The sequence below is a fragment of the Coregonus clupeaformis genome, chromosome 5 (assembly GCF_020615455.1).
Source record: "Coregonus clupeaformis isolate EN_2021a chromosome 5, ASM2061545v1, whole genome shotgun sequence".
Classification (NCBI taxonomy): domain Eukaryota; kingdom Metazoa; phylum Chordata; class Actinopteri; order Salmoniformes; family Salmonidae; genus Coregonus; species Coregonus clupeaformis.
This window is the reverse complement of record NC_059196.1, coordinates 22,691,696-22,707,000: the sequence shown is the minus strand read 5'-3', so window position 1 is coordinate 22,707,000 and position 15,305 is coordinate 22,691,696. Positions and strand designations below refer to the sequence as shown.

The 15,305-nt window shown below is 40.6% G+C and overlaps 1 protein-coding gene across 1 annotated transcript; it reads left to right on the top strand.

Annotated features, from left to right (window-relative positions):
* The first annotated feature begins 7,493 nt into the window (after nucleotides 1-7,493).
* On the top strand, nucleotides 7,494-12,348 carry LOC121565189. Its single transcript, XM_041876021.2, has 4 exons — nucleotides 7,494-7,990; nucleotides 8,758-8,994; nucleotides 9,330-10,521; nucleotides 11,176-12,348. Exons 2-4 carry the CDS (start codon nucleotides 8,853-8,855, stop codon nucleotides 11,360-11,362), a joined length of 1,521 nt encoding a protein of 506 aa, XP_041731955.1. The 5' UTR covers nucleotides 7,494-7,990; nucleotides 8,758-8,852; the 3' UTR covers nucleotides 11,363-12,348.
* Nucleotides 12,349-15,305: the final 2,957 nt, after the last annotated feature.

Sequence of the window (15,305 nt, the reverse complement as noted above, 5' to 3'; positions counted from 1 at the left end):
AAACACGTGTATGTGACAAATAAAATTTGATTTGAAATGTGAACCAGTATACAAATTATTTTTCTTTCGGTGAGAAGACATTTACCAATTGTTGACTGTGTGTTATAGATTTGTTCATATTTCCCTGTCCAGTAATAACCCTTGATGGGGCCAGAGATGAGAACACTTTGTGACCCGTACAGTTGTTGTTGGCTTGACGCCCAGCTCCTACAGACTTGTGAACCACAACACCACACTCTGCCTTGAAGATGCACACGCAGGGACACACACACACAGCGCATTCGGAAAGTATTCAGACCCCTTGACTTTTTCCACATTTTGTTACGTTAGAGCCTTATTCTAAAATTGATTAAATTGTTTTTTTCCCTCATCAATCTACATACAATACCCCATAATGACAAAGCAAAAAAAGGTTTTTAGAAATGTTTGCAAATGTATAAAAATACATTTAAAAAAATGAAATATATCATTTACATAAGTATTCAGACCCTTTACTCAGTACTTTGTTGAAGCACCTTTGGCAGCGATTATAGCCTCAAGTCTTCTTGGGTATGATGCTACAAGCTTGGCACACCTGTATTTGGAGAGTTTCTCCCATTTTTCTCTGCAGATCCTCTCAAGCTCTGTCAGGTTGGATGGGGAGTGTTGCTGCACAGCTATTTACAGGTCTCTCCAGAGATGTTCGATCGGGTTCAAGTCTGGGCTCTGGCTGGGCCACTCAAGGATATTCAGAGACTTGTCCCGAAGCCACTCCTGCATTGTCTTGGCTGTGTGCTTAGGGTCATTGTCCTGTTGAACCTTCACCCCAGTCTGAGCTCCAGAGCTCTCTGGAGCAGGTTTTCATCAAGGATCTCTCTGTACTTTGCTCCGTTCATCTCCCAGTCCCTGCCGCTGAAAAACATCCTCACAGCATGATGCTGCCACCACCATGCTTCACCGTAGGGATGGTGCCAGGTTTTCTCCAGACGTGACACTTGGCATTCAGGTCAAAGAGTTCAATCTTGGTTTCACCAGACCAGAGAATCTTGTTTCTCATGGTTTGAGAGTCCTTTAGGTGCCTTTTGGCAAACTCCAAGTGGGCTGTCATGTGCCTTTTACTGAGGAGTGGCTTCAATCTGGCCACTCTACCGTAAAGGCCTGATTGGTGGAGTGCTGCAGAGATGGTTGTCCTTCTAGAAGGTTCTCCCATCTCCACAGAGGAACTCTAGAGCTCTGACAGAGTGACCATCGGGTTCTTGGTCACCTCCCTGATCAAGGCCCTTCTCTCCCGATTGCTCAGTTTGGCCAGGTGGCCAGCTCTAGAAAGAGTCTTGGTGGTTCCAAACTTCTTCCATTTAAGAATGACGGAGGCCACTGTGTTCTTGGGGACCTTCAATGCTGCAGCATTTTTTGGTTCCCTTCCCCAGATCTATGCCTCGACACAATCCTATCTCGGAGTTCTACAGACAATTCCTTCTACCTCATGGCTTGGTTTTTGCTCTGACATGCACTGTCAACTGTGGGACCTTATATAGACAGGTGTGTGCCTTTCAAAATTATGTCCAATCAATTGAATTCACCACAGGTGGACTCCAATAAAGTTGTAGAAACATCTCAAGGATGATCAATGGAAACAGGATGCACCTGAGCTCAATTTCGAGTCTCATAGCAAAGGGTCTGAATACGGTATTTCTGTTTTTTATTTTTAATACATTTGCAAACATTTCTAAAAACCTGTTTTCGCTTTGTCATTATGGGGTATTGTGTGTAGATTGCTGATTTTTTTATATTTTTTAATCCATTTTAGAATAAGGCTGTAACGTAAACAAAATATGGAAAAAGAAAAGAGGTCTTAAAACTTTCCGAAGGCACAGTAAATACACACGCACATACACACATGCACCACACAAACAAACACACACACACACGCACATACACACACACACATAAGATTCAACATGTGTGTGTTGTATGTGTGCTCTTAATTGTTGTTGCTGGCCAATCATTTGTTTCTTCTCAACAGATCAAAAGTGAGAGAAGTGGTACTCAAGTATCTCCTGAATGTATTCAAGATGTATCAGTTTCACAGTCATCTACAGCAAGTAACAGAAGAGGGCAGCAGACTCAAGTACAGTATTATATCAAGAACCCCTGGCAGGGATCCTTGTTTGGGCTCATTTTGAGTAATCATTGCGTACTTGATAGATTAATGTATTTAAACGATGTAATTCACAATAATAGTACTTTCTGGTCAATATCTAATACTGATCAATTTCTAATTCAAGGGTATTGTATTGCAGTATCTGAATCACATCATGAGGCCAAAACAAGTCTACTCTATATTTTCCTTGAGACTCCTTCTGAAGTGAACCTGTTCTTACAACTCAACTGTATTGAGTTGAATCTGCTGCATCTTCGTCAAAATGTTCAAGATCAGAGTAACAAAAACAAATGTCCATTGACGCATTTTGACAACGAATCTTCATCAGAGCACACATCATCTCATTTTAGTATACAGAAGCCGTACGGACGCACCTGTGTATGGGTACTGGGGAGCTTTGTCGTGGCTGGCCTGTTGATGAGGGATGTTGATGAGGGACTGATTAAGCCTGTGGTTGTGGATGACACAGGAGATCAGCTGGCTACTGCTGCCTGTTAGTTCCCTATAGACCCAGATGCTGCTGAGGCTCAAAAGGCCCCTGTTGTCATGGGAGGAGCGACTGATCATGGCAGTACTGCTGTTGAGGAGCGTCCCTGTTGCTGTGTCCTACCCACTCTGGGTTCTCTATCCAGTATCTAGTATCTATAATCCCTCAGGATAACCCCTAGTGGACTGGCACACCACAAATATTCTCAGGGTGGGATTCACAATAGACTGTCGAGTGGGAGTAAGTAAGTTGCTGAGGGAGAGATAAGAACATTATTTGAACACTGTAAAACACTTGTTCCCTTTGGCTCTAAGATCAAAGACAAGGCTTATTATTCCTTGACGTTCTGTGATGAAACTACAATGGCTTGAAATCACTGGCTCATTGTCTATTCCAACCCATATTGTTATGCAGTACTCAAATAAGATTCAGTAATGCTGTAACATTATCTGAACATGTAACTGTAACCCTTATGTCCTCCCTTTGAAATACTACTGTCTAGGATGTGTTAATTTCTTAGCTCTTCTTCAGTGATCTTCCCATAGTGACTGCTTGTAATAGGGCTCCATAACGACGAAGCATTAATACTGTCGTCATCCCAGAGGCTGGTGTGGTGAGGGTAGTGTCACCATCTTCCCTATCCTACTGTCTTCCACCCAGGTCCTGTTGATGTACTGCTTGTCTTGGCTCTTACTGACATGCTTGTCATTTTTAACGTGACAGACAATACAGTAGTTGCATCCCAAATTGCACCCTATTCCCTAAATAGTGCATGACTTTTGACCAGAGTCTATGGGCCCTGGATTTTTTTTTTACACTATTTAGGGAATAGGGTACCATTTGGGATGCATATTTTAGATTTACATGTGGCATTTTAGTCATTTATGAGACGCTCTTATCCAGAGCAACTTACAGTTATTTTGTGGTCTGCTGCCTTAGCTCTCCTGGTCCTGGTCAGCTCATAGTCAGGGCTGTGGGGCATAGGATGCTAGCTACCTCCCCAATCTGAGCACTATCAGTTACTGACTGGAGGTGACTGTGAGAGAGCTTAAGACGAAGGTGAACAAAATGTCACAGGTATGATTAATGAAATTAAATAAGAACTGAAATAAAATGTAATGAGAACCTAAGAAGCCTTGCCTGAAAATACATGTTTAAAAATTGTCTTTAGCCTCTACTTCACTCTTCCTGCTCAAGTTCAACCCATATCCTAAAGCATATCAAACCAGACTTTCCAGAACACTGCACTTTGTTCCCCAACCATCATTCACCTTTTGTGTACAGGAAATAAGCTCAGCATGTATGAAATACTGTTAAACCAAATTAAAATACAATATCCTAAAGTGATGCTTTTGGCCCAGTGAACAATTTAAAAAATCTAATTTTCTTTTATGGTAAAATATGTTATGGTAAATTGATATTCAGGCTCAAGGTCAGTATGATTCAAAGTATTTTTGTAAGTAATGTATGAGCATTTGTATTAATTCAACACAGAGATGATTTATTCTTCTCAATGTCATACAGACTTGCAAAAGTTCTTAGTTCCAGCTTGTGATTGAACCACATTTGACAATGCAGCACACTATCCGCATGATAAGATGACAGGATGACACTCCCTCTTTCTACCAAGCTTCCTCAGGGATGATTGACTTTCAAAAAGGAGGTTTCATCAAATTAAAGGTCATATATCTTTATATATTTGCCTCCGATTTTATTTTTCTGGATTATTCTATACAAATTAATTTCCGTAAACGACGATTTTGACAAAATATACATACACAAAGTAAAGGAAGCAATTACGTTGTTTATTACAGTACAGGATTTAATCACTTCAATTACATCTTAAACACAAGTAATGTGGGAGGGAGGGTGGATTAAAGGTATCAAAAGTGTCCCTGCATTGTCAGTAACCTGTAGTGTTGCTTCCCATGTTGCCAATCCCTGTGAAAAGTTAATGTAAGCAGGATTCGTAGTGAGCTGGTGATGAAACTATGCTGTAACTGTTACCAATGTGCCATACTTGCGAAGTGCAAGCCTTCCTTTGAAAGTGTTTCTCTATATGCTGTACGGTCAGATCTCTCAAAGCTTCTTGTACAGTAGTTCCAGAAAGATGGAAGGCAATAATGCTCAAAAAGGGACAATGCTTCTGCAGCAGAAAACATGATTTGTGTTATTTTCCATAAATGAAATGTACATAGAAAATAAAGAAAATACAGCATAAAATTATATAGGTATGGCAGACGAGATGATATGTGACTACTGAACGCATACAGTGCGTTCGGAAAGTATTCAGACCCCTTAACTTTTTCCACATTTTGATACGTTACAGCCTTATTCTAAAATGGATTAAATCGTTTTTCCCCCTCATCAATCTACACATCTACCCCATAATGACAAAGCAAAAACAGGTTTTTAGATTTTTTTGCAAATCTCTTAAAAATAAAAAACGGAATATCACATTTACATAAGTATTCAGACCCTTTACTCAGTACTTTGTTGAAACACCTTTCGCAGCGATTACAGTTTCGAGTCTTCTTGGATATGACACTACAAGCTTGGCACATCTGTATTTGGGTAGTTTCTCCCATTCTTCTCTACAGATCCTCTCAAGCTTTGTCAGGTTGGATGGGGAGCGTTGCTGCACAGCTATTTTCAGGTCTCTCCAGAGACGTTAGATCGGGTTCAAGTCCGGGCTCTGCCTGGGAACACTCAAGGACATTCAGAGACTTGTCCCAAAGCCACTCCTGCGTTGTCTTGGCTGTGTTCTTAGGGTCGTTGTCCTGTTGGAAGGTGAACCTTCGCTCTGGAGCAGGTTTTCATCAAGGATCTCTCTGTACTTTGCTCCGTTCATCTTTCCCTCGATCCTGACTAGTCTCCCAGTCCCTGCTGCTGAAAAACATCCCCACAGCATGATGCTGCCACCACCATGCTTCACCGTAGGGATGGTGCCAGGTTTTCTCTAGACTTGACGCTTGGCATTCAGGCCAAAGAGCCTCATGGTCTGAGAGTCCTTTAGGTGCCTTTTGGCAAACTCCAAGCGGCCTGTCATGTGTCTTTTTCTGAGCAGTGGCTTCCGTCTGGCCACTCTACCATAAAGGCCTGATTGGTGGAGTGCTGCAGAGATGGTTGTCCTTCTGGAAGGTTCTCCCATCTCCACAGAGGAACTCTGGAGCTCTGGCAGCGTGACCATCGGGTTCTTGGTCACCTCCCTGATCAAGGCCCTTCTCCCCTGATTGCTCAGTTTGGCCGGGTGGCCAGCTCTAGGAAGAGTCTTGGTGGTTCCAAACTTCTTCCATTTAAGAATAATGGAGGCCACTGTGTTCTTGGGGACCTTCAATGCTGCAGAAATGTTTTGGTTCCCTTCCCCAGATCTGTGCCTCGACACAATCCTGTCTCGGAGCTCTACGGACAATTCCTACAACCTCATGGCTTGGTTTTTGCTCTGACATGCAATGTCAACTGTGGGACCTTATATAGACAGGTGTGTGCCTTTCAAAATTATGTCCAATCAATTGAATTTACCACAGGTGGACACCAATCAAGTTGTAGAAACATCCCAAGGATAATTAAATGGAGAAAGGATGCACCTGAGCTCAATTTCAAGTCTCATACATACGTATTTCTATTTTAATTTTTTATACATTTGCAAAACTTTCTAAAAACGTGTTTTCACTTCGTCATTATGGGGTATTGTGTGTAGATTGATAAGATTTTATTTTATACATTTTAGAATAAGGCTGTAACGTAACAAAATGTGGAAAAAGTCAAGGGGTCTGAATACTTTCCGAATGCATTGTGTGTTTGTATATATATATATATATATATATATATATATATATATATATATATATATATATATATATATATATATATATATATATTACAATAGAATAGAGGTTGCAGGTTAGGTTACACACATCGAGAAAGGATAGATGTAGAGCGGGTCAGATGACTACAGGACATTTTCATGAACTTCATGACACTCATATTACAAATGCAAAGAATTAAGAGGTTAAATATGCACAAAAACTGCAACGAGTGCAATAACAAGAACATTGTAAGCACAGAGGTAAGGGGATTCTTTTAAACCCTTGGCAACAGACACGCCAAAAAAACATATTTTAAAAGGGGGGCAGTGTTCCCTATTACTATAGCAACAGGAAGACATGGCTGCTTCAATCAGCTTTTGGTTTCTCAGTGAGGAAAATGCATAGCAACTCCAGACAGAGAGCGGTGTAACTGTTGTACTAATGAGAGATAAAGTCAAGTGTAAGCCGCTCTGACCTCCTGTGTGTCCTTTTGTCTTTCTAACCATATGGCCCTTTGGAATTATTATTATACTTGTATTAATATTCTATTAACAGAATATGGAAATAAGACATTTATAAAAGTTTGACTATTTTAGTTGAGATGAAATGAATGGCTGGTAGCCTACTAAGTGTTTCTCTGGTTGAATACACTAAAGTGCATTACATTTATAATAGAAGTTGCTCATTTGTAAAGTTATAGGTTGCAACCTTCTTATTATAATTATTAAAGAGGTAATGTCTTAAGGTGGAAATAATAAATACTGAAAGAGGCAGATGGCCTCTGTCTCCTTGCTACATGTACACACGTATAAAAAGTAATATTGGATCTATGACAATTAAAAATCATTGGACAATTCATAATCGACCAATAAGAGGTTCAGTCTAGATAAACCAATAGTGTGACCACAATCTTACAGCATTTCGACGAATCCCCTGCGTATCTGATGCAACAAGGCTGCAACAAAAGTTACACCTTCCAACTGCAAGACTGTATCCTTCCTCCCGGGTGTGTGACTAAATAGTCCCTTATAAACCGTGGCCGTTATTACAGAAGGCTTTATGTAAGACATTCTCTGTGAGAGACGATGTATTTACTAACAACACAATAGCTCGGAAATATTACCCATAAAAATACCATGATGCAGAGGTGAATTACGTTTTTGCAACACAAGTGTGGTTGTAGAAATGTAGTTATATGCTTTTCAATTTAAATAATTTAAAGTTACATCGTTTTCTTTCCATTTTATTTCAATATGACCTTTGAAAATAACAGACGGTGGAAAGTCTCTTGCATATGACGCGATAAAAGGGGTGAAATGTAAACTGCGGATTGATTTGTAACAGTGTGATACGGTCCGGCTTTAGGAGTTCCAGAAGAAGTAGCGGATTCCAAAACTTTCTGTTTGCAACTCATCGTCTTCATAACAGTCCATGTTAAGTCATTGTGTTCTTAGGAAGACATGGCTTATTAAAGTGACCTCACTGTCACTCTAGTCGTTGTGCTTTGCATTTGCAACGCACTTCCAAAAAACTATCCTATTCAGAAATAATGGGGTAAGTGAAATTGTTTGTTCTCTTTATACTACAGTAGTTGTGAAGTATAATGTGTTGAATATGTTAGCTTTGACACTGTAATTGTTTCATTAACCATTTCTGAAATTATGTTGGGGTTATTGTAATGACCTTTTGGTCTAATAGAGATATTTTAAATCTACAGTTTTACAGTAGCCTACTGAGCTCAGAAGTGAGAACTGCCACTGAAAAACATTTTACTAGTAAAATCTATATTTTTCAAATGTAGAAATTTGCTCTACGTTAAAAACATTAACACATAACAATAGTTGGAATGAGAGGAAAATAAGAATATTTTTGGGTATTTGATCTATAATACACATAGGCTAACTAACATGAAAGTTGTCTACTATACTGTAGACACTGCTCTCCTGGACTGTGAAATGGATTAGAATGAATACAATTTGATATGTTGTTGAGATATTATAGTTGCATTTATGAGGGGAGTGAGTTTTCATAGAGACAGTGTTATATAGCCCTGAAACAAATTTCCTAACCTAACTTGTTTTCCTAAAGTTCAGTAGTTTCATAATAAGAAAACGGAGATGTTGGTTTATGCATGCATGTAATTATCAGGAATCCTCAACTATTTTTGGTCTGTGAAGACTCTGATAATTACACTATTTGTACAGGTGTTTTTAGTCTGTGGTGGTTTTGGGGGTGTGGCAGTGGGGTGAAATGGGGTGTTTGGGTGTGGAAATTCAGTAGAGTTGTTGATTATTTTCATTTGTATTTTTGGTCATTCACAGGTCTTCAAGTGTTCCCACCACTCTGTCCATAGTGACGCTTCTCTCGAACCCTCGCACACTTAGTGCATTTCACAATTTGAACCGAAATAAAAGACATGATGGCGGCATCGATCCTTCACAGGAAAATTCCTCTTTTTTGCACGGTCGACCTCATTATTCCCTCTCCCCAACAAGCTAACAACAGCCAATCCTGGGGAAGGAAGGGGGTGGAGTTATTGGAGAGACCGCACATAATTGGTGAGTTACGGCAAGACGCTTTTTTATTTTTCCACATTCCAGGTGGAACCGCACTGCAGTACGAGCTAATGTCGTACAGTGAGTAAAGCTAAGTGGATATTTTCCCAATGAAGACGATGGCATTCAATCATTTTCAGATGATCGGTTAGTTTCGCAAGGATATTTTTACTTCATTTGTTTTCTACGTTTATCGTCTTCGTTTTCAGATTTTTCTACATTTATCATAATTTATCATCTGAAATTAAAGGACTGTTTTTGTTAATCCTCATTAAATTTTTATGCCTACAATATGGACATTCAAATTAAATATTTTTAACACATTTTAATTTTCATAGGTCATGGTCAGACGGACTGGATGACGGAAAAAGTTGATTTGTCTTCGTTCCAGTCGACTACCGAATCCTCTTCTAGCTCATCTTCTCCGCCCTCACCATTGGAACATGATGTCAAGGTGCCCTCTGACTTGGAGGCCATGACCTCTCTTTTGCAAGAGGAGCTTGCTCAGCTTGAGGATTACTTCCGGTCTGAATCGACTTCAACCAAATTGGAAAAATCACCAAAATGTGACAAAGGCGCCCAAGCAATGGGTGCCCATTCTTACTACCAGTTGCCCTATGCTTCGTACAGTGGCAACCAATCAGAAACCAGCCCACTGGTTGTTACTCTGGCAACAGGGGAACTCGACCGGGTGAGCTTCTGTGCTGGTCCCGTTGGAAGACCCAAAATGGCGAGACCAGCCCCATACAACTATCATCATCGTTCATACAATACTTGCCGAAGAATCGTTTCAGATGGTGTCAACAAAGTTGGAGAGGAACTTGAGCATGACACCTGGAGTGCCAAAGGAAGTTACTCAGGAAGCACAGAGGTGGCTGTTAACCACTGTTCTACATTGAAGACCGTTGGGAAGAGCATTAGCAGTGTAAAGAAAGTCAGAGAATGTGGTGTATCGTTGAAGGAAGAGGAAAGTTATTGTTTTACAGAGGACATTTTTTGCAGTGAAGAGATGACCAGAGGTTTTTGTATGGGTGGGTCCTTCGATACCCACCCCAAGAGAGAAGGACAGTTGATGCATGGTATGAAGGTTAGTGGCAGTGGTTATGATGGTATGGGGCTGGAGGTCTTGCATTGCAACAAAGATGGTGGACTCTCTGAAAATATTCCTCAAGAGCCAGAGGCAAATGATGGCTATTACCACCACCACCCGAACGTTGCTCATACAGAGCCTTATCGTAGCTTTATAGGTGAAATCGAAGAGCCTACACAAGTACATGGTATAGAGCCCCAGCATGGCCACTACCTCTTTCCTGAATGCCTTGGAGACCAAAGCTACGAATGCCTGTCAAGAGGAGAGAGTGAGGGGCCAATGGTGGGCTCGCCCATTCACAGGCAAGCAGCACAGAGGCTAAAGGAAGATCCATGCTCCCTGAGCTGCCTCAAACCAGGCCTTGTCGCTGTCCCTCAGGAAGTACATACCGGAGAACGGAAGCAGAAGAAGAGAGACCAGAACAAAACAGCTGCTCACAGGTATGTTGTGAAAAATGTACTGATTTTCTCTGTGTTATAATGTTTAAATAAAAACTGTGATGATAGAATGTTTGGTAATTTTTTTGAGTCTGACCAAAGAAACGTCTGTACATTTTAAGTCAGCAGGGAAACTCATCTTTTAAAGTTGAAAGACTGAACTTTTTTGTAGACTCTCTCATCTCTGGTTTGAATGGGATAACTTTGGCTTTTCACTGATGTGGTAGTGCTACTAGAATTGCTTAGTTACAAATGTGTTTATAAAAGATTAAATCTGAACTCGTCTTCTAATAGGTCCTGCTATCTTGGATGTTCATAGATACATATCTGGAAATCTAGTACTTGAGGGATGAGGGTGGGAAAACATCTCCATGTTAAATTCATGACATTAGCTATCTCTATAATTAGAGATAACTGATATTGAACTGCCAGCCTACTGTAGCTCAGTGACCCAGACATGGTAGCTTCTACAAAGATACAGAAAGGCCTGTGGTAGTTTTTTTTTGGACAGATGGGATGTTGTGGGTGTAGGACAGGGTTGGCAACTGCCATTTGTGGTGGGGCGTGAGAGAAGGACAAAATAAGGGGAAAAGATGGAGGGAGGGGGGGGGCTCCAACGGTAGGTGCAAGCTGACCCTGGTATTTTGTAAACTGCAGGTATCGACTGCGTAAGAGGGCGGAGCTGGACATACTGGAGGAGGAGCTTCATGGGCTGGAGGGACAGAACCGGGAGCTCCGGGACAAGGCGGAGTCAGTGGAACGAGAGATTCAATATGTCAAAGATTTACTCATCGAGGTTTACAAAGCCCGTAGTCAACGCCTAAAGCAAGATGCCAGTGCCTGATCTCCCACCCACAACACCAGCACTCGCATCAAGAGCACTTGTTTGTTCAAAATGATAGTTGCATGATTTTGGTAGTTTTTCTAAATATATCATCGCTTTATTATTGTTAGACAATAAACAACACAATGTACCTTTCCAAATGTTTCCCTGAATGACTTCAGGCCTTAGTTGATGAATTTAGGAGGAAACTAAACTGTCCGTGACCACTGTGACACTGACCTGCACTCACAGCCTTGTAATGTTTTAGTTTGAGCTTGAAATGTTTGAACCGTAATAGAAACTATTGAATTATGCCTGTGTTTATTGACAGTCAATGGCAGCATAAAGGAAGGAACTTTTATGCTGTGATATTGTAAGTTTTGTTTTATTTATTCATTAAAGTATCCTTTTGCTTTAATGAAATATCCACTCATTTGGTATAAGGGATTGAAGAAGGAATGTTTCAAATGCTGTGGAAATGTTCATTAATATATGCTGCAAACTACTAGAACATTTTATTGCTAAAATGCTGATGTAGAACATGTAGGAAACCACCCAATGCATGTTTGATTGTTAAAAAAGCATGATTGATTGTTATTTGAAATTGACAATATTATTTTAACTGCATGGCTTCATGATTTAATGGTTTCCATAGAGCATTTTCTAAAGTCATGCTTTAACTGTTTTAGTTCCATTAGCTGACGACAACTACAGAGCTTTACGCTAAACTATTTATTCATACTCAGGATGTTTGTCCACTTTTACATAATGGGGAAAATGTACATGGCATTCACTGTTTTATCATCTTGGGTTTTTCTTGGCTGTATTTTGCGAAAAAACAATCACCTGTTGACACAGCAATAAATTGTTGTTGGGCATAATGTCTTCATGATAATCTTATTTAATGAATATGTGTTGAATTCAGGTCTACTTGTTTGATAGGTGACTATATCAGGTAACTATCAGGTAAATTGCAGCCAAATAAACCAGTTATGTTTTATCATTTATTCTTTGTGGACTGTTATTACAATACATTGTTATTACACTGTTATATAAGTCAGACAGTTTACATTAAGTGTTGCTCAATCCATTCCTGTGGGACCCACAGAGGGAGTGCACTTTAGTTTTCGAGCCCAGCTAACACACCTGATTCTAATTAAGGGCAGGATTTCCAAGCCTTGGTCATGTAGCTTAATGTATCTTCTAGAAGACTTGTTGACGGTGGACTCGATGTCTGTCAAAGTCCAGCGAATAAACAACAACGTTGTCAAGGTAGATCAAGAGGGAGTCCTTCACCATCGGCCCAGACACCGCTGTGTCAGGGGCATTACACAGGCCGAAAGGTATCCGCTCAAACACATAGAAACCCAATAGGGTGGTAAGGGGCATAGCAGGGGCATTATACAGACTTGAAGGTCAAGCTTGTAGACATCCAGCTGTGGAAGGGTAAGAAGAATGGCGGGGGCATTACACAGGCTGAAAGATACCCATTCAAACTCGTACAGACCCGGCAGTGTGGTAAATACATAATCTGTGGATCTAGCCTGGTAGAACCAATGTGATTGCTGCATTTACCATTCTATTTCACTTCACATATTACAGAATGGTGAATGCAGCGATCAGGCTGGTTTCACAGGGCTATGTCGGATCCATCTTGACCTGCCAATTATGTCGGTGTGTAGATCTGAAGGAATCTGAGCCTGATAGGAAGGTGTAGTATTGTATCACCATTTTGTATACACCTATTCAATTCCTTCATATCCCAAAAGGCTATGCATTCTATTTGGGCTGTAGTCTCAAAGTGATAGACAAGAGAAGGATGTGAGATGCCCCTCCCTTCTATGTCTATTTGGAACCAAGATTTCACTCCCTCTGGTCTGGTTGGCTGCATTGCAGGGAGAGTAAGTACATATATTTTTCACCACTAGTGGGAAGCACAGTAACGAATTATGACGCATATAATGATAAAAATGAGTAAAGGTTCTGTTTACCATAAAATCTTGTGTTTCTCACAGAAATATGGGACATTTTATAGGGACATAGTTTTTAACACAAACACAATTTCTGTAATGCTTGCAAACAGTCACTGCGGTAGTAGGAAATCACACTCTCTAGTGTAAAGTCAGGGAGGAAAACATAGAAAGGGTCAGTTATACATACATGCATACATACATATATACATACACACATCAACAATCTATTGGTCTCATAAATCTACATAACTAACGTTCAATACAACAATCATGTCTGGAATTAAGCTAAAGTAATAATCTACTGCAAAACCAGAGGCCAAAGGCACACTGAGGAAGGCTGGTATCTGTCTCTTGCAGTGACAACAGAAGTTACCAATCTCATCCACCACCACTAGGAGGGTGTGTGAAACCTCTCCATATCTATCCAACAGGGTCCTCTGAAAGTATGAGGCAATCTTACACAATTCTTGCAGATCAGAGAGAGAAAGAGGGAGTTGCTGGAATTAATACAAATGTATACCTCGCTCTAGTGCTTCACTGTCTTCTCACAGGGTAGTTGGCTGATATCCTCCTCTAATGTTTTGTGATTCAGTTTGTGTTGATAGTTTAGTACATTTGGAGGTTCGTTCAGTTACATACATTTTATTGTTGTGGAAAATAATACATTGTTCACATGATCAGACGGACAGAAATATGAACAGAAAAAAATGCCAGGGCAGTAATTCATGTCTTCACCACAAGATGTCCAGCTCAGCTTTGAAGACCCTCAGAAGTGTGACTACAGATGTGAATTGCAGCCATACACCCCTGTATCCCACTGCTGGCATTCCCCTGAAGCTAAACATGGTTTGTCCTGGTTGATCCTTGGATGGGAGACCAGATGCTGCTGGAGGTGATGTTGAAGGGACAATAGGGGGCAGTGAGGGTTGGGGGGCACTGCTCTGTACAGGCTACCATCCATCAGATAAGATATTAAGATAAAATCCTGATTCTCTATGGTCACCCAGGTGGGTGCTACACATTGGTAATGGTAGAGATGAGTTAAGCCCCATACAATGTAAAGTGCTTTGAACATCTGGAAAAGTGTAATTTAAATAATCCCGTATTAAAGCATCCTATGTCTTCTCTGTAATGTTTCTGCAGGTGTCAATCACCGTTTCGATGAGCCACGTGGGTTTAGAAACGTCAAACAAACATCAAACTTTCTAAGACCACAATCTATATGCTTTGCTTGGAAAGTATTCAAGAGGCCTTGAACATACAGTATGTGTGTTTTTAGAGTTTTATATTGTCTTTTATGTCTACCTATAATGTCTTGACACTAATCCTATAGCGTGCCATTGTAAAGCTCACCCCTCCAATTATCCTATCATAGCTGTAGTTAACCAACCAGTACAGTACTGTAGACAGGGACACATTGGACAGTTTGAAACACTTATGGTAGACAGTGGTAGACAGAGTGTAGAAACAGCATAGATCAACTCTCTTTCAACTCTCTGAGAGCTGTTCATGTGGTTGCTTGCTGGTATTGCCTTTATTACTCATTTGATAGATCATTTTTTAGATTGTTGGATATTCACAGTAACAAAAGGTCTAGCAGATTCTGAGAAAAGCGGTGACTAACATTGGCCGTATTGTAGCCTATCCCTGTGTCACGCCCTGACATAGAGTTGGCTAGTTGGTAGTCAGGGTGTGAATATCTATGTGGGGGAATTTCTATGTTGGCCGGGTGTGATTCCCAATCAGAGGCAGCTGTCGATCGTTGTCTCTGATTGGGGATCATACTTAAGTAGCCTGGTTGCCTACCTTAGTTGTGGGATCTTGTTACGTTTAGGCTTGTATGTGTTTAGCCTGAGGACTTCACGTTACGTTGTTTCGTTTTATGTTTATTGAGTTAATAAACATGTACGCTTTTCATGCTGCACCTTGGTCTGACCCGTCTCTCAACGAACGTGACACCCTGGAAGAGGGGATTTCACAAATCTGATTAC